At 48.0% G+C, this 25,061-nt stretch overlaps 1 protein-coding gene and 2 pseudogenes across 11 annotated transcripts in view; all 3 read right to left on the bottom strand.

The window, feature by feature from the left end:
• The window catches only part of LOC309621775 (uncharacterized protein), a 243,846-nt gene that overhangs the window by 217,490 nt on the left and 1,295 nt on the right, over nt 1-25,061 (bottom strand). For 2 of the 9 annotated variants that reach the window (XM_082409120.1, XM_082409119.1), the window contains exons 1-2: nt 21,073-21,324; nt 14,075-14,212 (exon numbers count right to left, since the gene is read on the bottom strand). In XM_082409120.1, coding sequence (XP_082265246.1) covers nt 14,075-14,212; nt 21,073-21,135 — 201 coding nt within the window. In that variant the 5' untranslated portion in view covers nt 21,136-21,324. Of the gene's footprint in view, nt 1-8,476; nt 8,505-14,074; nt 14,213-21,072; nt 21,334-25,061 lie in introns of those variants that run through there. The other 7 variants (XM_082409114.1, XM_082409124.1, XM_082409116.1 and 4 more) reach the window with 6 other exon arrangements.
• Nucleotides 5,575-6,809, bottom strand: LOC309621776 (heterogeneous nuclear ribonucleoprotein A3 pseudogene; annotated as a pseudogene). The gene has a single exon. The product of its transcript is annotated as a heterogeneous nuclear ribonucleoprotein A3 pseudogene (transcript).
• LOC309621773 (heterogeneous nuclear ribonucleoprotein A3 pseudogene) lies at nt 23,430-24,720 on the bottom strand (annotated as a pseudogene). Its single transcript has 2 exons — nt 24,701-24,720; nt 23,430-24,662 (listed from the first exon to the last, which is right to left on the bottom strand). The product of its transcript is annotated as a heterogeneous nuclear ribonucleoprotein A3 pseudogene (transcript).

The following is a 25,061-nucleotide window of genomic DNA, read 5'->3' as shown; positions in this document are numbered from 1 at the left end:
CACAAAAACTTTATTGCAACTTTATCCACTGCACTATCAGATCATTATGATTTGGTGGGGAGTGGGGGAGCAGCAGTGGCTATAAAATGGCATCAGGAGAGATCCTGTGGGATGGAAATGTTCTCTATCTTGACTGTGTCAATGGCAATACCCAGGTTGTGACAGTATACTATGATTCTGTAAGATGTTACCATTGGGGAAAACTGGGTAAAGGACACACAGGAGCTATCGCACTATTATTTCTTACAACTGCATGTAAACCTACAATAATCTGGACACAAAAAGTTTAATCAGAAATGAAGGCAACACATGCCTCTTGTAACAAGTAAAACAATAGTCTGTGGTCAGTCTCTTTCTCTACCCGTCCCATTCCCTCCCTCTTGAGATAACCATGCAAACTCACTGCTCATACAAACAGGCATGCATTTAATACTTTCTGTTTACTGTATCAAAATGGGATCATACATACTACATATTACCCTGCAGCCTACCTTCTTCACCCATCATCCCTATATCATAGAGAGCTTAAAAAAAAAAAATTTTTTTTTAAGTGCCAAGCAGGATGGCAGGTATAGAAAATTTTCTGACTAGGGCAAATCTGACAAATGTTTACCGTGCTAATGTGCCATAGCTCAGCCAGGTGCATTCAGTGAGAGCACAATATGCAAGTAGCATTCTAAAGAGATCTGCAAAAAATGCAAGGTCTTCAGCAGCTCTTCGAGGATCCCATCCCCCTCTCTGCCTCCTCCATGGAACCATCCCATGGAGGTTGAACAGTTTAACTCCATTTGCCCCTCCTGCTGTTTGTGCTTTCGTTGTATACTTCTGTTCTACATCTCCACAAGACATTATTACTGTCACTTATTTACAAAATAACATATAAATATAAAGGTGTATGTACCTGGGTATATGTACATGTATATATTAGACACACACACACTTTAAGTGCTCTTTGTTCTTTCCTGCAGTTGTGTTCTTTTTTTTTGGGGGGGGGGGGGGCAAGTTTTTATATTGGTAAAGTTCTGTACTACTAGAAATATAAGATTTGAAAAGAAAAGTGAGACTTGAGGATCATCTGTGGAGCTTATCCTCATTCTCCTGCTGACGCATTATGTGTTTATAATTTGAGAACTGCAGATAAATACAAACTGGTCTTCTCCATACTTGCTCACTAAGGAATTCCTCATTTCTAGGAAACGTCTATTTCAAGGAAAGGAAACAAACAAAAACACCTAGTGCACTAGATGATTAAAAGGTACACATTTTATAGCCTGAGTTCGAGAAAAAAATTACCCAAGAAACGGCCTTTTTCCCTACGAGCCAGCTTCTACTAGGGGAGTCTAGGGTTCTCTAGGCAAAGAAAAAAAACTTGCCAGTTTAAACAGAATAACAGAAACGTTCAGCCAATCAAATATACAGAACTCATCACTTGCAGTGAGGAATGAAAGGCCTGTATCAACAGAAAAAATAAATGGCACCGGCAACGTCTGCAACAGAAAACAAACAGGAAATCCTTTAAAAAGCCAAAATTGCAAAGACAGATGAACAGGGTATGAAATTACACGCCGGGCAATGCACCTGTTAAAGGAAAAGAGGCGCACACCAAGTCTGAAGTCTTAAGAATTCGGTGTTTAACACTACTTCTGCATGCTGCCCAGCAGAAAACTCGGGTCCTGGCTTAATCCACAACGCACACTTCATTTAAGGAGGTGAACTGCTTGGTCTGACTCAGTTTCTTATTCTGTAAAATGAATGCAACACAGCTGTCGTGAGTCCCCAAAGAATTCTGCACAAACGCTTTGTAACTCCAAAGTGCTGTGCAAATCAGAGCAGCCCTTCTCTCCTTCACATTCGTTGGACTTAGAATTTCAGAAGTTTAGCTGAAAATACAGACGACTCGGAAGCAAGGGACTGAGAGTGGCCCACACAGGTGGAAAGAAATGCAGAAACTGGAGCACCTCATACAAACCGCAAGAGACCACGTTCACGTGCACACGTTATCAGTAACAGAAAACGCCACCGGTAGCAACTGTAAACCACTGAGAGGACCAGCAACGACATGTGTCCAAATCCAGCCGGCAGCACAGCCTCGTCGGCGGCAATGCCTTAAACACAGCTCCCCGCACTCCGCGGCCTAACAAGATCCACTTTTTCCAAAAAGTTTAGCAACTTGCCAAGTACACTGGCGTAGTTCACCTTTTTTAATTGCTAAGCAAACATGCAGGGGAGTTGAGACAATCAAGGGAATGTTCAGCCTTCCTCAAAAATAAGATCCAGGAAATTCACGTTTTGCTTGAACAGTTTCATGTCTAAAACTGATCACAAACCTCTGTTTGATGTTGTTTTCTCGCTGCTGGCCAATGAGCCCGGGAAAGAGAACCAATTCTTTCAAACAGGGAGGGCTCTCTACACTCTTCAGCTAAACCAGCGAGGCTTTACCACCGTCACGTTTAAAATAATGAGGAGGATGCCTCCATAGAGTTTACCGGGCTGCGCTAATCACGAGGGGCCTCGGGCGCCCAGGGCGGATCCCAGCGCCGGTGGCCGCGGGACCGGACGCCCTCCCCGGGACCCCCCCAGGACCCCCTCCCCGGGACGCGGCCGCGGGACAGGACGCCCCCCAGAACCCCTGCCCGGGACGCAGCTGCGGGACAGGACGCCCCCCAGACCCCTGCCCGGGACGCAGCTGCGGGACAGGACGCCCCCCAGAACCCCTGCCCGGGACGCGGCCGCGGGACACGAAGCTCCCCCCTCCCCAGGAACCCCTCCCCAGAGCGCGGGCCTCGCCGCCGTCTCGCAGCACCCGCCGCGCTCACCGCGGGCCGGGAGCCCCCTCAGGCCGACTGGCCCCCGCCCGCCGCCCGGCCTCCCTCCGGCCCGCGCCGCCCGCCGCGCTCACCGCGTTTTTCTTCTGCACCATCTTGTCCATCTTCTTGGCAATGCGGACCACCTCGTCCTCCATGGCCCTGGCAGGCCTGCCCCGCGCCGGGCCGCGGGGGACGGGAAACGAGCGGAGCTGGCCGGGCGGCAGGTAAGCCCAGGCGTCGGCGAGGGCCCTCACCAGGCGTCACCGAGGCGCTTCTTCACTCACGACGACTGCGACGGCGGGGGCGGCGGCGGCGGCGGCGCTCCTCCCACGCAGGCAGCGCCAATCGAGCTCCCAGCTCGCGGCGGCGACGGCGGCGGCGCTCCTCCCACGCAGGCAGCGCCAATCGAGCTCCCAGCTCGCGGCGGCGACGGCGGCGGCGCTCCTCCCACGCAGGCAGCGCCAATCGAGCTCCCAGCTCGCGGCGGCGACGGCGGCGGCGCTCCTCCCACGCAGGCAGCGCCAATCGAGCTCCCAGCTCGCGGCGGCGACGGCGGCGGCGCTCCTCCCACGCAGGCAGCGCCAATCGAGCTCCCAGCTCGCGGCCGCGGCGGCGCTCCTCCCCCGCAGGCAGCGCCAATCGAGCTCCCAGCTCGCGGCGGCGACGGCGGCGGCGCTCCTCCCACGCAGGCAGCGCCAATCGAGCTCCCAGCTCGCGGCGGCGGCGCTCCTCCCACGCAGGCAGCGCCAATCGAGCTCCCAGCTCGCGGCGGCGGCGGCGGCGGCGGCGGCGCTCCTCCCCCGCAAGCAGCGCCAATCCAGCTCGCGGCGGCGGCGGCGGCGGCGCTCCTCCCCCGCAGGCAGCGACAATCGAGCTCCCGGCTCGCGGCGGCGACGGCGGCGCTCCTCCCCCGCAGGGAGCGCCAATCGAGCTCCCAGCTCGCGGCGGCGACGGCGGCGGCGCTCCTCCCACGCAGGCAGCGCCAACCGAGCTCCCAGCTCGCGGCGGCGACGGCGGCGGCGCTCCTCCCACGCAGGCAGCGCCAATCGAGCTCCCAGCTCGCGGCGGCGGCGCTCCTCCCCCGCAGGCAGCGCCAACCGAGCTCCCAGCTCGCGGCGGCGACGGCGGCGGCGCTCCTCCCACGCAGGCAGCGCCAATCGAGCTCCCGGCTCGCGGCGGCGGCGCTCCTCCCCCGCAGGCAGCGCCAATCGAGCTCCCAGCTCGTGGCGGCGGCGGCGGCGGCGGCGCTCCTCCCCCGCAGGGCAGCGCCAATCGAGCTCCCAGTTCGCGGCGGCGGCGGCGGCGCTCCTCCCCCGCAGGCAGCGCCAAACGAGCTCCCAGCTCGCGGCGGCGGCGGCGGCGGCGCTCCTCCCCCGCAGGCAGCGCCAATCCAGCTCGCGGCGGCGGCGGCGGCGGCGGCGCTCCTCCCCCGCAGGCAGTGCCAAGCGAGCTCCCAGCTCGCGGCGGCGGCGCTCCTCCCCCGCAGGCAGCGCCAAGCGAGCTCCCAGCTCGCGGCGGCGACGGCGGCGGCGCTCCTCCCCCACAGGCAGCGCCAATCGAGCTCCCAGCTCGCGGCGGCGGCGGCGGCGGCGCTCCTCCCCCGCAGGGAGCGCCAGTCGAGCTCCCAGCTCGCGGCGGCGGCGGCGGCGGCGGCGCTCCTCCCCCGCAGGCAGCGCCAATGGAGCTCCCAGCTCGCGGCGGCGGCGGCGGCGGCGCTCCTCCCCCGCAGGCAGCGCCAAACGAGCTCCCAGCTCGCGGCGGCGGCCGCGGCGGCGCTCCTCCCCCGCAGGCAGCGCCAATCCAGCTCGCGGCGGCGGCGGCGGCGGCGGCGCTCCTCCCCCGCAGGCAGTGCCAAGCGAGCTCCCAGCTCGCGGCGGCGGCGCTCCTCCCCCGCAGGCAGCGACAATCGAGCCCCCGGCTCGCGGCGGCGACGGCGGCGCTCCTCCCCCGCAGGGAGCGCCAGTCGAGCTCCCAGCTCGCGGCGGCGGCGGCGGCGGCGCTCCTCCCCCGCAGGGAGCGCCAATCGAGCTCCCAGCTCGCGGCGGCGGCGGCGCTCCTCCCCCGCAGGCAGCGCCAATCGCGCTCCCAGCTCTGTTCTTTTGTTTTTTTTTTTTTGAATTCTGAGATTTTTCATTTGAAGTAAATCTTAAAGCTATTAAATTCACAAATATGCTAATTTAAATACCCAATTCTATTATCTAAAACACACATTGCAAACATACAAATATCTATTCTCTCCACATGTCAGAGCCCATTCATTTCATGGTTTGGAAATGGGGAGAATAGATCCCCTTAAACTGCAAGTCAGCAGGTGTTTCTTTACAGTTAACTTTAGCAAAATTCATACAAAATATTAATGAACAATGATCTTCTTTACTTGTTAACTCACAAGGAAACACCTTCAAAACTGCATTTTGTTAAAGTTTCTGTACTAAAATGTAGAAAAACTGAACTACACAAATATTGAAAAGTTTAAAATTCCTTAATTTTTTATTCCTGGTACCACTACCACAATTTACAGGGCAATATACCTGATGTAATGAAAAGAAAAAGACAAAGCTACAACAGATAAAAGACCTCAGGAATGTACATCTAATTGACCCTCCGTTGCATGAATCAATAGCTGCACTTTTTGCAAACTGTGGCTAGGACAGTCCTGAACAAGAAGGGTTTCCTGTTTAAGCTGCAGTAACTTTTCTGACTATGGATCATCGTTCCTTCTGCGGCAGGTTTTTACAGTTCCTCTAATGCATTTGGGACGACTGTCTCAAAGTAACCTGCAGCTTTCCTGACAACTCCTCGCTCTCTCTCCTGCTAAGAACTGTAGCCCTTTTCTTCTGAGTTTTGAGAACCTTCTGCTACCATATCCACCACTTCCACCACCAGATCCATAACCACCACCATAGGGACTTCCCGAGCTTCTTCCACCAAAACTGCCCCCCTTCATGGGTCCATAATTTGATTGCTGTTGTCCACTATAATTTCCAAAATCATTATAGCTCCCACCACCACCACCATAGTTACCTCCAAAATTTCCTCCTTCATTGTAAGCATCATATCCTCCACCACCGCCACCATATCCACCATCTTGGTTTCCATATCCTGGTCCACCACCACCATAGCCTCCTCTACTACTGTAACCAGGACCACCACCATCGTTACCACCGTCGCCTCCAAATCCGTTTTATCCACCATCACCTCCTCCATAACTACCTCTGCTGCCACCACCTCCACCACCATAGCCTCCTCTTCCACCAAAGTTTCCACCACGGCCAAAGTTACCTCCACCACCTCCAAAGTTTCCTCCACGACCCATAAAGTTGCCAGATCCACCTCCACGACCTCTCTGTGATCCAGCAGATTGCATTTCTTGTTTAGAAAGGGCCTTTTTCACTTACAATTATGCCCATTAATAGTGTGGTATCTCTGAACAACAATTTTATCAACTGTATCATGATCATCAAAAGTTACAAAAGCAAATCCTCTCTTTTTTCCACTCTGCCTGTCTTCCATAACTCCTATGGTTTCAATCTTGCCATACTTTTCAAAGTAGTCTCTCGAATTACATTCTTCTGTATCTTCTTTAATACCACCAACAAAAATTTTCTTCACTGTTAGACGGGCACCAGGCTTTACAGAATCCTCTCTAGAAACAGCTCTCTTTGGTTCCACTACACGCCCATCAACCTTGTGTGGTCGAGCACACATTGCTGCATCCACCTCTTCAACCCAAGAGTAAGTCACAAAACCAAAGCCCCTGGAACGGTTTGTCTGGGGGTCTCTCATCACCACACAATCTGTAAGTGTGCCCCATTTCTCAAAATGTTCTCTTAAGCTATCGTCTGTAGTTTCAAAGCTCAGACCACCAATAAACAGTTTTCTCAACTGTTCTGGTTCCTTTGGATCATGGCCCTCCTCCCCCCGGCGGCGGCGGCGGCCGGAGTCGGGCTGGGGGCGACCGGGCGGCGGTTTTACCTCCGTTTTGAGACCGGACTCGCCTCTTCCAAGTCGAGTTCAATATGGGACCGAGAGCCCAGCTCTGTTCTATGTTGGGCCATTTTACTTCAGCCCAAAAAAATTTCTTCTAGTATTCCCTAAGGTCTGCTGGGGATCAGTTTTCTTATTTTTCATTTATCTGTATTTGATTTTTTAAAATTGATTCCAATTTTCTGTTGAGATTCTCCATATTTTAATCTATTAACCCCCATCTTTTACTCTCAATATAGTCATTTTAAAGTTCTGTGCTAACTCCAGAATCTGAATTCCCTCTAAATCAATTTTTCTTGGTTTTTTTTTTTTTTTTTTTTTTTTTGTCTTAAGTTTTAGTCACTTTTTCCTGCTTCAGGAATTTCATAATTTTTGATTGTGTGCTGGACGTGGTGAATAAAAAATTCATAGAGACTGAAGATGCTATTACTTTGCACCAGAGAAGATTTACCCTTTTCTCTGTGAATCAGAGTGGCTGATCATTTCAGTCATTTCAGGAATTTTACTAGGTCAGAACTGGGTTGGAGCTTTAGTTGTCTCATCCTACCTATGATTTTTCCTAATTTGTGGCCTCCCTGGATTTTTGCTGTGAGCCTGACAGGTCTTTGATTCTTCAATAAATACAGTCAGTTATTGACTTCAGTCTTTCAGATGTTTGAATTCAGCTCTTTAGGCTCTCAGTTCTCACAGCTTCAGAGTATGGCAAATGTAAGGAGAGACCAGCTATGTATTTGTTGCCGTTACACTTTCTCAGTGAAAATTTGTCTCATAAACACTGAAACATTGCAGATGACTTCACTTTTTCTGACTCAGCCCCCTTCTTGGGGATGGCACTTCTGGGTTTTTACTGTGAGTCTGGTAGGTCTCTAATTCCTCACTTTGGAAAGTTCTCTCCCTCAGGCATTAGGTATTTAGCTTCCTGCTTTATATAGGTTCAAAAACTGGCAAATGTCTTGAAGAGGAGACCTAATGATTGTCACAGGCCCCTTTATCTAGCGGGATTTGGTTTGTTAGTGCCATGACTGTGCAGGAAATTTCACTCTGCTTTCTTGGCTCAGTCCCCCATCATCCTATACCACCCTGACACTAAGGAAATGTCCTGTGGGGGAAATCGGCTTGACATTCTGCTAGATTTCACTCCATCATGCCAGCAAATGAGTTCATCAAAAGATATGGTGATTTCTCTTTTCCAGTGGAGTATGTCTCCCTACACCAAACCCCTGCTCCAAATCTCTAAATGTCCCTCTCTAGCATATTAGTTGATATTGTTTCTTGATTGCTTCCTTAGCTCGATGATCTTTTATTCAAGTTTGTTTGCTCGTTGCAGCAGGAGTGATGGCCTGTGCCTACCTAGTGCAGGCATATTATTATGGAGATATGGCTTTGGTCCCAGACACCACAATAAGGAGAATATCATAGGAAAGCAAGTCACACGAGTTGTTTGGTTTCCCAGTGCATGTAAAAGTTATGTTTATGCTATACTGTAGTCTATTAAGTGTGCAATAGCATTATGTCTAAAAAAAGTACATATCTTAATTTGAAAGTAGACTTTAAGAATGCTACCCATCATCTGAGCCTTCAGCAAGCTGTAATCTTTTTGCAATAGTAACATCAAAGATCACTGATCACAGATCATGTAACAAGTATAATAGTGAAAAAGTTTGAAATATTGTGAGACTTACCAAAACATGACATAGAGACACGAAGTGAGCAAATGCTGTTGGAAAAATGGCACCACCAGTAGAGCTGCTTGACACAGGGTTGCCACAAACCTTCAATTTGTAAAAAAAAAAAAAAAAAAGCATTATCTGCAAGGTACAATACAATAAAGTGAAGTGCAATAAAGTGAGGTATGCCTATACATCCTGCCTCAAAGCAGAAATCCTATTTAGATCACCTTTAATTTCTCTCTATGATATATCAATAGTTTTCTATTCTAATAGGGTTCTTACATTTTTTATTACACTTATTATTAGGTATATGATGTTTTGATGATAATGTAGATGGCATATTTTTTAGTTTTTAATTTTATAACTTTTCAGACACAGAAAAATGTTAGTGGAATTTTTTAATGTTTGGTCTCTTATCTGGCAACTCTTCTAAAAACTAACTGATATTCTAATAAGTTATCTGTAGATGGTTTTGGATTTTCTGTATCCTTAATTATATCAACTATGGAAAGTGACAGTATGATTTCTTCCTTTCTTAGCCTTATATTTCTGATTTCTTTTTCCTGCCTTACTGCTAATGCCATTTAATACTTTTACTAATAGGTTGAATAGAAAAGGTAAGAGTTGGCATTCTTATTTTGTTCCTAATCTTACAGTGGACGTTCTCCACATTTCACTATAAATAGGATGGTGGCTCTAAAGTTTTTTGTAGTTTCCCTTTGCTATGAGTTTTTAATCATACATAATTATTGAATTTTATCAAATGCTTTATCTGACTATACTGATATGATCATATACATTTTCTCCTTTATTTTATGGATGTGGTGCATGACATTTATTGATATTTGAATGTTAACTCACCTTGCATTTCTGGAGTAAAACAACTTGGTAGGAATTCACACACACACACACACACACACACACACACACACACATTCACTCACTCACACACTCTACATTTGATTGTCTAACATTTTGTGTATGATTTTTGCTTCTGTATACATAAGGGAGATGGGCCTATTTTCTTTTCTCATAATTGTCCTTTTAATTAGTGAATAGTATATAGAGGGTAGAGATTTAAAAGACCTTTTAAAAGGTCTTCTTCTTCTGTGATATAATACAATACAGTATTACTCCATTTTTTAAAAATGACCTTTTTCATTTTCAAATAATTTCAAATCTGCAGAAAAGATACAAACAGAGTTCCCTTTACCTCTCTCCCAGTTTTTCCTATTGCTAACATCTTATACTACCATAGTATATTTTTCAAAATTAAAAAGCCAACATTTATACATTACTATTAACTAAACTTAAGACTTTTTTTGGATTTCACCAGTTTTCCTGTTAATGACCTTTTTCTGTTCTAGGACCCAATCCAGTATATCACATTCCACTTAGTTAGTTGTCATGTCTCCTTAGTCTTCTCTGGTCTATGACAGTTCCTCATTCCTTCCTTGTTTTTCATGATTTTGACAGTCTTGAGGAATATTTGTCTGATATTTTGTAGAATTGTTCTCAGTCTGGGTTTGGCTGATGTTTTTCTCATGATTCGACTGGAGTTATAGGTTTTGACAAAGAATACCGCAGAAGCGAAGTAACCGTCTCATCACATCATAACAGAGAGTATGTAGTGTCTCCGTGACATCACTGGTGATGTGAAACATCATCACTTGCATAACATGGTGTTTGCTTGGTTTCTCCACTGTAAAGTTACTTTTTCTCCCATTTTATACTGTCTCTGGAATTCAATCATTAAGGCCAGCCCAGGACTGGACTTAAGGGGAAGATTAAGCTTCACCTCCACCTCCTTGGGGAGGAGATGGATGCCGGGGGGGGGCGGGGGGGAGGTTACCTACATATGGAATTCTTCTGTTGGCAAGATTTGTCTTCTCCCTCCCTCCTATTATTTATTTATTTATACACTCATTTATTTACTCCATTATGTTTTAATATGGATTCTTTATAATCTATATACATAATTACAACCTTAAAAACCTCTGGTTCCCCCACTGACATATAAACTTTTTGAGGAAAGGCTCTGTTTCTTTTTTATTTTTGTACACTCTATGCGTTTAGCATAGTCCCCTAATTTATAGTGGACTTCCAGTAATTATTTTTTAATGGATATCTTTCCACTTCAACTGAAAAGTACCCTTTCCTTATATAATAGCATTCTAAATCCAAAATAAAAGTAGATTTTAAAATAAGTAAAAGTAAACTCATGCATGATCACCCTGTAATAAGTATGTAAAAAAGCAAAGGGTACTGCAGAAATAACTTAACCATTTGAGTTGGATGTGTCTCCAAAAAATATTGAAGCCACATTTGGAAAGAAATTACAGTATTTGATAAGCCAAGGATATGACCTGCTGTGTGCTTTCTCTTTTTTGTTCAGATCACCAAAGGAGATTAAGACCCCGTTTTCTCCCTTCTCTGGAAAATTATCATCTGATGCAGTCACTCAGATAACAACAGAGAGTCCAGGAAAAACCATGTTTTCATCTGAGATTTTTGTTAATGCTGAAGATCGTGGACATGATATTCCAGACCTCAGTACACAGAAGTTGGGCAAAGTTCCTGTCAAGTTTGCTTCATCATCTTCAGTCCAACAGATTACTGTTCTTCATGGCACAGATGGTAAGAGAATTTTAGGTCACATTACCAACTTTTGTGTGTCATTAACTAAGAAATTTCTTGATTGGGTCTTTCTAGTTAGAAAACCTAATTTTAATTTTAAGCATTAGGTTGTACATGATTAAAACATCTTTTATTTACATAGCTATGAAGAGAATATAATTTATTATGTTTTTACTTCAATTTCTAGTGAAGTTAACAACCTATGTGAAACTCATGCTACTTGTGGCTGACGTATTTTCAACTCATAATACTTGTCATAAGAATGCAAGTAGTTCATGAAAACATAAAAACTATAGAGGTTCAATTTTAGGGAGGTAGATAACTATTTGGCATTGTTTCTTTTACTATTGTTTTGCATGATACAGTGAACAGATAGCAAACACAATACCAGTCTATTTCTTGCTCAAGAAACGTTGAGCAGGGACCCAGGTTGACTGTGACTCTGCTTTCTTTAAAACATGGAACCTTGGATTCATCATCATAGTCAACTGGAAGGGACGAAAAGCATGGAGGAGCACATGTTGGGAGGCTTTTATGGGCTAGGCCTAGGTGTGGCCCACATCACTTTCCACTGACTAGGAATAGTTTAGCTGTGCTTTCCAGGATGAAGAAGAAATGAGTTTTGGTGAACAGCTAGCAATTTCTACCATAAGGTCTACATTTAGAGTGTTCCTATGCTATCATGACAGTGATATTTTTATAGTGCTTATACTATATAACATTCAAAATTATAGCAAGTTATTTTCTTTTTCAGACCAGTAACTGGAAAGTTAAGTTCCCATTCTACCTCCAAATGAGGGTGGGAACTTTCAATTACTAATTTTAAAGTATTCAACAGTTTGTACAAATCTATTCAAAATATATTTTAAGTTTTCCTACTTGTGCAAAAAGTTTATCTGTCTGTAGGTATAAATGGAATATGCCTAAATGTATAAAGAAAATTGCTTAGTTCCACATGTAAATTGCACTGAATTTAATTTGAATAAATACATTTATATGTTGAAATGGTTATATTTCTTTTCTTTTTTTTTTTTTTTACTTTTATTTATTTTATTTTTGGCTGTGTTGGGTCTTCATCGCTGCGTGCAGCCTTTCTCTAGTTGCGGCGAGCGGGGGCTACTCTTCGTTGCGGTGCACGGGCTTCTCATTGCGGTGGCTTCTCTTGTGGTGGAGCACGGGCTCTAGGCGCGTGGGCTTCGGTGCATGGGCTCAGTAGTTGTGGCTCGCGGGCTCTAGAGCGCAGGCTCAGTAGTTGTGGCACATGGGCTTAGTTGCTCCGCGGCATGGGGGATCTTCCCGGACCAGGGCTGGCACCCGTGTCCCCTGCATTGGCAGGCGGATTCTTAACCACTGCGCTATCAGGGAAACCCGAGATGGTTATATTTCTTATACATTTTTATTGTGATATAAAATTATGCCCCCCAAATGTATAGTCTAATCAATATCACACAGAACACCTTTAATGTGTCAGTTACCTATTGCCACCGTGATACTGTATAAGAACCTCGAAAATCTCAGTGCTTTATAACAACAGACATTTGCTTTCCTCACTCATGGGCTTATGAGTCAGTTGGAGTTTGGCATCAGGATGCAAAAACGGTTTGGGTCTGTTCCACATGCCTTGTACTGAAACCCAGGCTACTCTGGGTATGCTGTTTTCATGTTGGTGGCAGAGCACAGGAGAGGAAATCCAACTGTGAAAGTGTATTTTATACCTCTTCTGACATCAAATGGATCGGTCTACATAGAGCCCACAGTTCACGGTCTTACCTTTACATACAGGTACTTGGTAGAAAGGACTCCTTTAAAAGAGAAATATTATTTGGTTTAATAATAAAAGAATTTTAACTCTGTGGATTCAGAAGTAAAATTTTAAAAAATATTTTAAAAGTATACAGAATAGGGCTTCCCTGGTGGCGCAGTGGTTAAGAATCCACCTGCCAATGCAATGCGGGGGACACGGGTTCGAGCCCTGGTCTGCGAAGATCCCACATGCCGTGGAGCAACTAAGCCCATGTGCCACAACTACTGAGCCTGCATTCTAGAGCCCGTGAGCCGCAACTACCGAAGCCCACGCGCCTAGAGCGCATGCTCCGCAACAATAGACGCCACCGCGATGAGACGCCCGCACACCGCAACCAAGAGTAGCCCCCGCTAGCCGCCAACTAGAGAAAGCCCGTGCACAGCAATGAAGACCCAGTGCAGCCAAAAAAATAAACACATAGAATAAATAAGTTCAAACAATAAATAAATAAATAAACATAAATTAAAAAAAAAAAGAACACCTAATGCAGGTGGGAAGGTGAGAGGGCCACTGTAAAGGTCATCTATGCTACATGTACAAGAACCCCGAGAGCACACCAATAGGTACCACATTTTTCACTGCTGTAGCCGATCATTCCCCCTGTACTACCACACTGTAGCACTCCCTTCCCTCATCTACTGCTATAGTCTCTTTGGAAGGTGTTTCACAACTCTTGTTATGAGAGTGCCAGTTGAACTGTCCTCACTTCCTTCATTTATACCAGGATTGAAGACCTTGTAGTCCGAGATCCTGTCCAGAGAGCAAGCAGGCTAAGACTCTGTCTTTGTTGACGTATTTCATCAGAAAGGGCTCTACCCCCTCTCCTAGTTCATGGTGTGAAGCGTTCATAGCCTCTTGGGAAAGTGGGGAGAATTGAAAGGACTCTATATGAGAATGCTAGGCTTTGTAAAACATTTCAGTTTTTTAAAAATAAGACTCATTTTCTATTGGACTTATAACAGTCCTATGAAATACAAAGAAAGCCGAGAATCAGTGACAGGAAAGGATCACCAGGAAGAACTACAGCAGTCACCGCTTACCTCGTAGCATAGGGCACTGTCCGTGATCCTTAAGAAGAGTTAGTAGAAATGCCTTGCCCATCTTGCCCCTGAACCCCTTGAAAGGTACACGACTGCTGTGTTGGTGTTTAGGGGGAGCATCTCACTTACCAGGGACTGACTTCTCCCTTGATCCCTCTGTAGTGATGGAGACTTCCCCGCTGATGAAAAATTCCCTGGGATTGCAACCTCCAAGCCAGACAGCTTTCCTATGGAAAGACAGAGAGCTTGTAAAGATGAAACACCAGTCTGCGGGAGAAAGGGAAGAAGAGAATGATGGAAATCGTTTCTGGGAAACTATTTTTACATTATGTTTTGTTTGTTCCTGGTAAATAAACTGAAATCTTCTTAACATTAAAACAAAATCTAAACCACTAAATTCAATAATACAGGAGTATAACTTTTGAAAAAAATTTCTTTGGCTGCGCAGCATGTGGGATCTTAGCTCCCCAACCAGGAATTGAACCCACGCCTGCTGCATTGGAAGCGCAGAGTCTTCACCACTGGACCACCAGGGAAGTCCCAGGAATATCACTTTTAAAGGAGAAGTTATAAACACCTTGGTTATATGAACTGCAGATTTTTAGTAAGAAGTCAATATATTTTTTGTTAGGCACATTTTATGTTAGGCTGTCTCCCTGCACAGGATGCAGGCGCCTTGAGAATGGAAATCATATCCCTCTATAGTACGTCCCTCTTCTTTCTGCCTTGCAGTTTGCTGCTCCACTTGTTCAACCCCACCTAGTAATAACCTATACTTCCCTCGTTCCTGTTTTCCCATCTTGAAAACAGACAAAAGGCAACCAAACAACGCAAAGGTCTCAACAAATAAGGGATATCCAAAACCAGAGATGGCCAGAACTTCTGTATCCCTCATGAAACCTAGCCCGGTGTTCAATATGTAGGTATCATTAATACATGCGTGTTGACTGAAACAGTTGAAACTCAATTCTTCCACTTCCCAGTTTAGTTTTAGTCCTCATACAAAACCTGATCATCAACTTGCTTAATGCTAGGGATCACAGTGAAAAATAATATCTGAACTGACTTCTGTCAGATGAGTGAGAACTAAGGTTAATTCAGTGTATCTGAAGCATAGAAAGTGAGGGCACAAGTGGCACAAGATGGGGCTAGAGAAGCAGAGAGGATTCTAGACCACGCAGAGTCTTAAAGGCCAACACTGTGTTTTCTATTCTCAAAACAATGTTTGTGAGCGATGTTTATGAGCAATGTTCCAACTTGCCTTGAAGGTTTTTTGTGTGAAGAATGGATTGGAAGGAAACAAGATATATGGACACTAGTTAGGACCTAATCGCAACACACAGGCAAGTTCAGTATTAGGGTGTTGAGGGAGAGCTGACAGATTCCAAAGAAATTCAGGAGATGAACTGAAGCGGGCTTAATGGGGTAGGAGATGGAGGAAAGGAAGGTCTTAGGGAATTAAAGGGTTTACTGCACACATGAGCAAAGTCTCAAAATTAATCATTTGAACGTACAGAGGTAGATCTCTCAAATGACTCCGGTTAGGAAGCAACGGTACGCCCTTTAGAATTCCTAGAGACAACACAAATCAACTGTTTCGATGGAAAATTCGGCGGGACCGGTGCGTTTTTTCACTCCAACTTAGCTCCAGTTCCTATTACTCACATCTTCTGTGCCAAAACAACACACCTGGAGGAACTGAAGGGGATTCCGTTTTGGTAATTAAGGAGTGTCCCCAACACTGACAGTCCCATCTTAAAAAGCACTCCCTCTGCATTTTACCCGAGGAGCAATGGCCAGAGCCTCCCTTTGAAAACGATGGGCAGAAATGAGAACATCACACACAGTCCCTTTCAGCTACTGTGAACTGAGCCGCGAGACGACCAATACCCCCTGGCACAGCGCGGATGGGCCAGCGCGCGGGGGCAACAGGGACAGGAGACAGCACAAGAGACGAAGCCCAGGCCCAGGGGCCAAGGCCTATTACCTTTCCGGCATGTGCAAAACATAAAACAGAAGCAATATTGTAACAAATTCATTAAAGACTTAAGAAAAAAACAAAAATCAGATGCTAAAGTGCCTACTCTAACCACTATACTATATTGCTTCTATAAAACAAGCACTAAACCTCAGATACAGAAAAAAACCCTTTTCGTGTCCTCACACCTAGGTCAAAATTACAAAGCGTTAATTCAGGAGACAGAAAGGGAAGGAATAAATCTGAATGAATCTGAGTCAGAACACAGTGCTATAACCTTAGGCAAATTCCACAATACCCATGCCTCAACATGGCAAATTCCACAATACCCATGCCTCAACCTCCCTATCTATAAAGGAGTTAACCACACCAGCGCTAACCATTACTTGCCTCCTGGTAGCTTGTGAGTGTTAATATTTGTAATAAATACACAGATCATCAGTTGAAAGAAACAAGGAAAACTACAGCGTTATTATTATTGCCTTGTTGCTAGAGCTAAACACCACAAATCAACATAAATAACTTATGTACACCAAGAATGTAGGGTTTGAATATGTACTTTGAAAGGCAATCATATAATTAGTTGTTTCACCTCTAATTGCTTTTCCTTTTTTTTTTTTTTTTAATTTAAAAAAGCAATACAGGGACTTCCCTGGTGGTTCAGTGGTAAAGAATCCGTCCTGCAATGCAGGGGACGCGGGTTCGATTCCCGGTCGGGGAACTAAGATCCCACATGCCGCGGGGCAACTAAGCCCTCGCACCAAACTACTGAGCTCGCACACCTCAATGAGGTAGCCCACGTGCAGCAAACTACAGAGCCCACGCGCTCTGGAGCCTGCACGCCACAACTACAGAGCCCACGTGCCACAACTAGAGAGAGAAAACCCGCACGCCACAACTAGAGAGAAGCTCTCATGCTGCAACGAAGAGCCCGTGCGCCGCAACGACAATAAAGATCCCACATGCCTTAACGAAGGTCCCGCGTGCCGCAACTAAGACCCAATACAGCCAATCAACCAATCAATCAATCAAGTGGGGCGGGGGGAGCAATACAGGAATTTCCCTGGCAGTCCAGTGGTTAAGACTCCAAGCTCCCAATGCAGGGGGCACGGGCTCGATCCCTGATTGGGGAACCAAGATCCCACATGTGGCACAGCGTAGCCGGAAAAAAAACAAAAAAAGCAACACATACCCTACGGCATTTATCCCAGAGAACGCATGTTCGCACAAAAAAAGGTACACAAATGTCCACAGCATCTCTATCAGTAATAGTCAGGAAATGGGAAAAAAACTCAGATGTTCTTCAATGGGCAAGTGATTAAACAAACTGAAGTACAGCCAAACCATGGAATACTACTCAGCAATTAAAAAGAAAGCGGCACTGGGACCTCTCTGGTGTTCCAGCGGTTAAGACTCTGCACTCTCAATGCAGGGGGCCCAGGTTCCATCCCTGGTCAGGGAACTAGATCCCGCATGCTGCAACTAAAGACCCGCACAGCCAAATAAATAAATAAATATTTTTTTTTAAAAAAGAGGAGCACTGTTGATTCATGCAATTTGGATGACTCTCCAGGGAATTACACTGATTGAAAAAGGCCAATCCAAAAGGTTGCATACTGGGAATTCCCTGGCGGTCCAGTGTTTAGCACTCAGCACTTTCACTACCTGGGCTGGGTTCAATCCTTGGTCGGGGAACTAAGATCGCACAACCGGCAGCGCAGCCAAAAAAAAATTTTTTTTACTTAAAAAAAAAAAAAGGTTACACACTATATGATTTTATTCACATAACATTCTTTTTTTTTAATTAATTAGTTAATTTGTTTTATTTTTGGCTGCGTTGGGTCTTCGTTGCTGCGTGTGGGCTTTCTCTAGTTGCGGCGAGCGGGGGCTACTCTTTGTTGCAGTGTGCGGGCTTCTCGCTGCGGTGGCTTCTCTTGTTGCAGAGCACGGGCTCTAGGCACGCGGGCTTCAGTAGTTGTGGCACGTGGGCTCAGTAGTTGTGGCTCCCGGGCTCTAAAGCGCAGGCTCAGTCGTTGTGGCGCATGGGCTTAGTTGCTCCGCGGCATGTGGGATCTTCCCGGACAAGGGATCAAACCCATGTCCCCTGCAATGGCAGGCAGATTCTTAACCGCTGCGCCACCAGGGAAGTCCCACATAACATTCTTGAAATGACAGGTTGCCAGGGACAGATAGGGCCGGGGGAGTGGGAGACGGGCCATCTTCCCCAGGGGGTATTTTCCCTTGATCATCTGCACAAAAACTTTATTGCAACTTTATCCACTGCACTATCAGATCATTATGATTTGGTGGGGAGTGGGGGAGCAGCAGTGGCTATAAAATGGCATCAGGAGAGATCCTGTGGGATGGAAATGTTCTCTATCTTGACTGTGTCAATGGCAATACCCAGGTTGTGACAGTATACTATGATTCTGTAAGATGTTACCATTGGGGAAAACTGGGTAAAGGACACACAGGAGCTATCGCACTATTATTTCTTACAACTGCATGTAAACCTACAATAATCTGGACACAAAAAGTTTAATCAGAAATGAAGGCAACACATGCCTCTTGTAACAAGTAAAACAATAGTCTGTGGTCAGTCTCTTTCTCTACCCGTCCCATTCCCTCCCTCTTGAGATAACCATGCAAACTCACTGCTCATACAAACAGGCATGCATTTAATACTTTCTGTTTACTGTATCAAAATGGGATCATACATACTACATATTACCCTGCAGCCTACCTTCTTCACCCATCATCCCTATATCATAGAGAGCTTAAAAAAAAAAAATTTTTTTTTAAGTGCCAAGCAGGATGGCAGGTATAGAAAATTTTCTGACTAGGGCAAATCTGACAAATGTTTACCGTGCTAATGTGCCATAGCTCAGCCAGGTGCATTCAGTGAGAGCACAATATGCAAGTAGCATTCTAAAGAGATCTGCAAAAAATGCAAGGTCTTCAGCAGCTCTTCGAGGATCCCATCCCCCTCTCTGCCTCCTCCATGGAACCATCCCATGGAGGTTGAACAGTTTAACTCCATTTGCCCCTCCTGCTGTTTGTGCTTTCGTTGTATACTTCTGTTCTACATCTCCACAAGACATTATTACTGTCACTTATTTACAAAATAACATATAAATATAAAGGTGTATGTACCTGGGTATATGTACATGTATATATTAGACACACACACACTTTAAGTGCTCTTTGTTCTTTCCTGCAGTTGTGTTCTTTTTTTTTGGGGGGGGGGGGCAAGTTTTTATATTGGTAAAGTTCTGTACTACTAGAAATATAAGATTTGAAAAGAAAAGTGAGACTTGAGGATCATCTGTGGAGCTTATCCTCATTCTCCTGCTGACGCATTATGTGTTTATAATTTGAGAACTGCAGATAAATACAAACTGGTCTTCTCCATACTTGCTCACTAAGGAATTCCTCATTTCTAGGAAACGTCTATTTCAAGGAAAGGAAACAAACAAAAACACCTAGTGCACTAGATGATTAAAAGGTACACATTTTATAGCCTGAGTTCGAGAAAAAAATTACCCAAGAAACGGCCTTTTTCCCTACGAGCCAGCTTCTACTAGGGGAGTCTAGGGTTCTCTAGGCAAAGAAAAAAAACTTGCCAGTTTAAACAGAATAACAGAAACGTTCAGCCAATCAAATATACAGAACTCATCACTTGCAGTGAGGAATGAAAGGCCTGTATCAACAGAAAAAATAAATGGCACCGGCAACGTCTGCAACAGAAAACAAACAGGAAATCCTTTAAAAAGCCAAAATTGCAAAGACAGATGAACAGGGTATGAAATTACACGCCGGGCAATGCACCTGTTAAAGGAAAAGAGGCGCACACCAAGTCTGAAGTCTTAAGAATTCGGTGTTTAACACTACTTCTGCATGCTGCCCAGCAGAAAACTCGGGTCCTGGCTTAATCCACAACGCACACTTCATTTAAGGAGGTGAACTGCTTGGTCTGACTCAGTTTCTTATTCTGTAAAATGAATGCAACACAGCTGTCGTGAGTCCCCAAAGAATTCTGCACAAACGCTTTGTAACTCCAAAGTGCTGTGCAAATCAGAGCAGCCCTTCTCTCCTTCACATTCGTTGGACTTAGAATTTCAGAAGTTTAGCTGAAAATATAGACGACTCGGAAGCAAGGGACTGAGAGTGGCCCACACAGGTGGAAAGAAATGCAGAAACTGGAGCACCTCATACAAACCGCAAGAGACCACGTTCACGTGCACACGTTATCAGTAACAGAAAACGCCACCGGTAGCAACTGTAAACCACTGAGAGGACCAGCAACGACATGTGTCCAAATCCAGCCGGCAGCACAGCCTCGTCGGCGGCAATGCCTTAAACACAGCTCCCCGCACTCCGCGGCCTAACAAGATCCACTTTTTCCAAAAAGTTTAGCAACTTGCCAAGTACACTGGCGTAGTTCACCTTTTTTAATTGCTAAGCAAACATGCAGGGGAGTTGAGACAATCAAGGGAATGTTCAGCCTTCCTCAAAAATAAGATCCAGGAAATTCACGTTTTGCTTGAACAGTTTCATGTCTAAAACTGATCACAAACCTCTGTTTGATGTTGTTTTCTCGCTGCTGGCCAATGAGCCCGGGAAAGAGAACCAATTCTTTCAAACAGGGAGGGCTCTCTGCACTCTTCAGCTAAACCAGCGAGGCTTTACCACCGTCACGTTTAAAATAATGAGGAGGATGCCTCCATAGAGTTTACCGGGCTGCGCTAATCACGAGGGGCCTCGGGCGCCCAGGGCGGATCCCAGCGCCGGTGGCCGCGGGACCGGACGCCCTCCCCGGGACCCCCCCAGGACCCCCTCCCCGGGACGCGGCCGCGGGACAGGACGCCCCCCAGAACCCCTGCCCGGGACGCAGCTGCGGGACAGGACGCCCCCCAGACCCCTGCCCGGGACGCAGCTGCGGGACAGGACGCCCCCCAGAACCCCTGCCCGGGACGCGGCCGCGGGACACGAAGCTCCCCCCTCCCCAGGAACCCCTCCCCAGAGCGCGGGCCTCGCCGCCGTCTCGCAGCACCCGCCGCGCTCACCGCGGGCCGGGAGCCCCCTCAGGCCGACTGGCCCCCGCCCGCCGCCCGGCCTCCCTCCGGCCCGCGCCGCCCGCCGCGCTCACCGCGTTTTTCTTCTGCACCATCTTGTCCATCTTCTTGGCAATGCGGACCACCTCGTCCTCCATGGCCCTGGCAGGCCTGCCCCGCGCCGGGCCGCGGGGGACGGGAAACGAGCGGAGCTGGCCGGGCGGCAGGTAAGCCCAGGCGTCGGCGAGGGCCCTCACCAGGCGTCACCGAGGCGCTTCTTCACTCACGACGACTGCGACGGCGGGGGCGGCGGCGGCGGCGGCGCTCCTCCCACGCAGGCAGCGCCAATCGAGCTCCCAGCTCGCGGCGGCGACGGCGGCGGCGCTCCTCCCACGCAGGCAGCGCCAATCGAGCTCCCAGCTCGCGGCGGCGACGGCGGCGGCGCTCCTCCCACGCAGGCAGCGCCAATCGAGCTCCCAGCTCGCGGCGGCGACGGCGGCGGCGCTCCTCCCACGCAGGCAGCGCCAATCGAGCTCCCAGCTCGCGGCGGCGGCGGCGCTCCTCCCCCGCAGGCAGCGCCAATCGAGCTCCCAGCTCGCGGCGGCGGCGGCGGCGGCGCTCCTCCCCCGCAAGCAGCGCCAATCCAGCTCGCGGCGGCGGCGGCGGCGGCGGCGCTCCTCCCCCGCAGGCAGTGCCAAGCGAGCTCCCAGCTCGCGGCGGCGGCGCTCCTCCCCCGCAGGCAGCGACAATCGAGCTCCCGGCTCGCGGCGGCGACGGCGGCGCTCCTCCCCCGCAGGGAGCGCCAGTCGAGCTCCCAGCTCGCGGCGGCGGCGGCGGCGCTCCTCCCCCGCAGGCAGCGCCAATCGAGCTCCCAGCTCGTGGCGGTGGCGGCGGCGGCGGCGGCGGCGGCGGCGCTCCTCCCCCGCAGGGCAGCGCCAATCGAGCTCCCAGTTCGCGGCGGCGGCGGCGGCGCTCCTCCCCCGCAGGCAGCGCCAAACGAGCTCCCAGCTCGCGGCGGCGGCGGCGGCGGCGCTCCTCCCCCGCAGGCAGCGCCAATCCAGCTCGCGGCGGCGGCGGCGGCGGCGGCGCTCCTCCCCCGCAGGCAGTGCCAAGCGAGCTCCCAGCTCGCGGCGGCGGCGCTCCTGCCCCGCAGGCAGCGCCAAGCGAGCTCCCAGCTCGCGGCGGCGACGGCGGCGGCGCTGCTCCTCCCCCACAGGCAGCGCCAATCGAGCTCCCAGCTCACGGCGGCGGCGGCGGCGCTCCTCCCCCGCAGGGAGCGCCAGTCGAGCTCCCAGCTCGCGGCGGCGGCGGCGGCGGCGGCGGCGGCGGCGGCGGCGGCGGCGGCGGCGCTCCTCCCCCGCAGGCAGCGCCAATGGAGCTCCCAGCTCGCGGCGGCGGCGGCGGCGGCGCTCCTCCCCCGCAGGCAGCGCCAAACGAGCTCCCAGCTCGCGGCGGCGGCCGCGGCGGCGCTCCTCCCCCGCAGGCAGCGCCAATCCAGCTCGCGGCGGCGGCGGCGCTCCTCCCCCGCAGGCAGTGCCAAGCGAGCTCCCAGCTCGCGGCGGCGGCGCTCCTCCCCCGCAGGCAGCGACAATCGAGCTCCCGGCTCGCGGCGGCGACGGCGGCGCTCGTCCCCCGCAGGGAGCGCCAGTCGAGCTCCCAGCTCGTGGCGGCGGCGGCGGCGGCGCTCCTCCCCCGCAGGGAGCGCCAATCGAGCTCCCAGCTCGCGGCGGCGGCGGCGCTCCTCCCCCGCAGGCAGCGCCAATCGCGCTCCCAGCTCTGTTCTTTTGTTTTTTTTTTTTTGAATTCTGAGATTTTTCATTTGAAGTAAATCTTAAAGCTATTAAATTCACAAATATGCTAATTTAAATACCCAATTCTATTATCTAAAACACACATTGCAAACATACAAATATCTATTCTCTCCACATGTCAGAGCCCATTCATTTCATGGTTTGGAAATGGGGAGAATAGATCCCCTTAAACTGCAAGTCAGCAGGTGTTTCTTTACAGTTAACTTTAGCAAAATTCATACAAAATATTAATGAACAATGATCTTCTTTACTTGTTAACTCACAAGGAAACACCTTCAAAACTGCATTTTGTTAAAGTTTCTGTACTAAAATGTAGAAAAACTGAACTACACAAATATTGAAAAGTTTAAAATTCCTTAATTTTTTATTCCTGGTACCACTACCACAATTTACAGGGCAATATACCTGATGTAATGAAAAGAAAAAGACAAAGCTACAACAGATAAAAGACCTCAGGAATGTACATCTAATTGACCCTCCGTTGCATGAATCAATAGCTGCACTTTTTGCAAACTGTGGCTAGGACAGTCCTGAACAAGAAGGGTTTCCTGTTTAAGCTGCAGTAACTTTTCTGACTATGGATCATCGTTCCTTCTGCGGCAGGTTTTTACAGTTCCTCTAATGCATTTGGGACGACTGTCTCAAAGTAACCTGCAGCTTTCCTGACAACTCCTCGCTCTCTCTCCTGCTAAGAACTGTAGCCCTTTTCTTCTGAGTTTTGAGAACCTTCTGCTACCATATCCACCACTTCCACCACCAGATCCATAACCACCACCATAGGGACTTCCCGAGCTTCTTCCACCAAAACTGCCCCCCTTCATGGGTCCATAATTTGATTGCTGTTGTCCACTATAATTTCCAAAATCATTATAGCTCCCACCACCACCACCATAGTTACCTCCAAAATTTCCTCCTTCATTGTAAGCATCATATCCTCCACCACCGCCACCATATCCACCATCTTGGTTTCCATATCCTGGTCCACCACCACCATAGCCTCCTCTACTACTGTAACCAGGACCACCACCATCGTTACCACCGTCGCCTCCAAATCCGTTTTATCCACCATCACCTCCTCCATAACTACCTCTGCTGCCACCACCTCCACCACCATAGCCTCCTCTTCCACCAAAGTTTCCACCACGGCCAAAGTTACCTCCACCACCTCCAAAGTTTCCTCCACGACCCATAAAGTTGCCAGATCCACCTCCACGACCTCTCTGTGATCCAGCAGATTGCATTTCTTGTTTAGAAAGGGCCTTTTTCACTTACAATTATGCCCATTAATAGTGTGGTATTTCTGAACAACAATTTTATCAACTGTATCATGATCATCAAAAGTTACAAAAGCAAATCCTCTCTTTTTTCCACTCTGCCTGTCTTCCATAACTCCTATGGTTTCAATCTTGCCATACTTTTCAAAGTAGTCTCTCGAATTACATTCTTCTGTATCTTCTTTAATACCACCAACAAAAATTTTCTTCACTGTTAGACGGGCACCAGGCTTTACAGAATCCTCTCTAGAAACAGCTCTCTTTGGTTCCACTACACGCCCATCAACCTTGTGTGGTCGAGCACACATTGCTGCATCCACCTCTTCAACCCAAGAGTAAGTCACAAAACCAAAGCCCCTGGAACGGTTTGTCTGGGGGTCTCTCATCACCACACAATCTGTAAGTGTGCCCCATTTCTCAAAATGTTCTCTTAAGCTATCGTCTGTAGTTTCAAAGCTCAGACCACCAATAAACAGTTTTCTCAACTGTTCTGGTTCCTTTGGATCATGGCCCTCCTCCCCCCGGCGGCGGCGGCGGCCGGAGTCGGGCTGGGGGCGACCGGGCGGCGGTTTTACCTCCGTTTTGAGACCGGACTCGCCTCTTCCAAGTCGAGTTCAATATGGGACCGAGAGCCCAGCTCTGTTCTATGTTGGGCCATTTTACTTCAGCCCAAAAAAATTTCTTCTAGTATTCCCTAAGGTCTGCTGGGGATCAGTTTTCTTATTTTTCATTTATCTGTATTTGATTTTTTAAAATTGATTCCAATTTTCTGTTGAGATTCTCCATATTTTAATCTATTAACCCCCATCTTTTACTCTCAATATAGTCATTTTAAAGTTCTGTGCTAACTCCAGAATCTGAATTCCCTCTAAATCAATTTTTCTTGGTTTTTTTTTTTTTTTTTTTTTTTTTTTGTCTTAAGTTTTAGTCACTTTTTCCTGCTTCAGGAATTTCATAATTTTTGATTGTGTGCTGGACGTGGTGAATAAAAAATTCATA

Source organism: Balaenoptera borealis, assembly GCF_965194805.1.
Source record: "Balaenoptera borealis genome assembly, contig: HAP1_SCAFFOLD_981, whole genome shotgun sequence".
NCBI lineage: Eukaryota > Metazoa > Chordata > Mammalia > Artiodactyla > Balaenopteridae > Balaenoptera > Balaenoptera borealis.
Note: the sequence above shows the minus strand (reverse complement) of the source record. Positions and strands in the feature narration are given on the sequence as shown.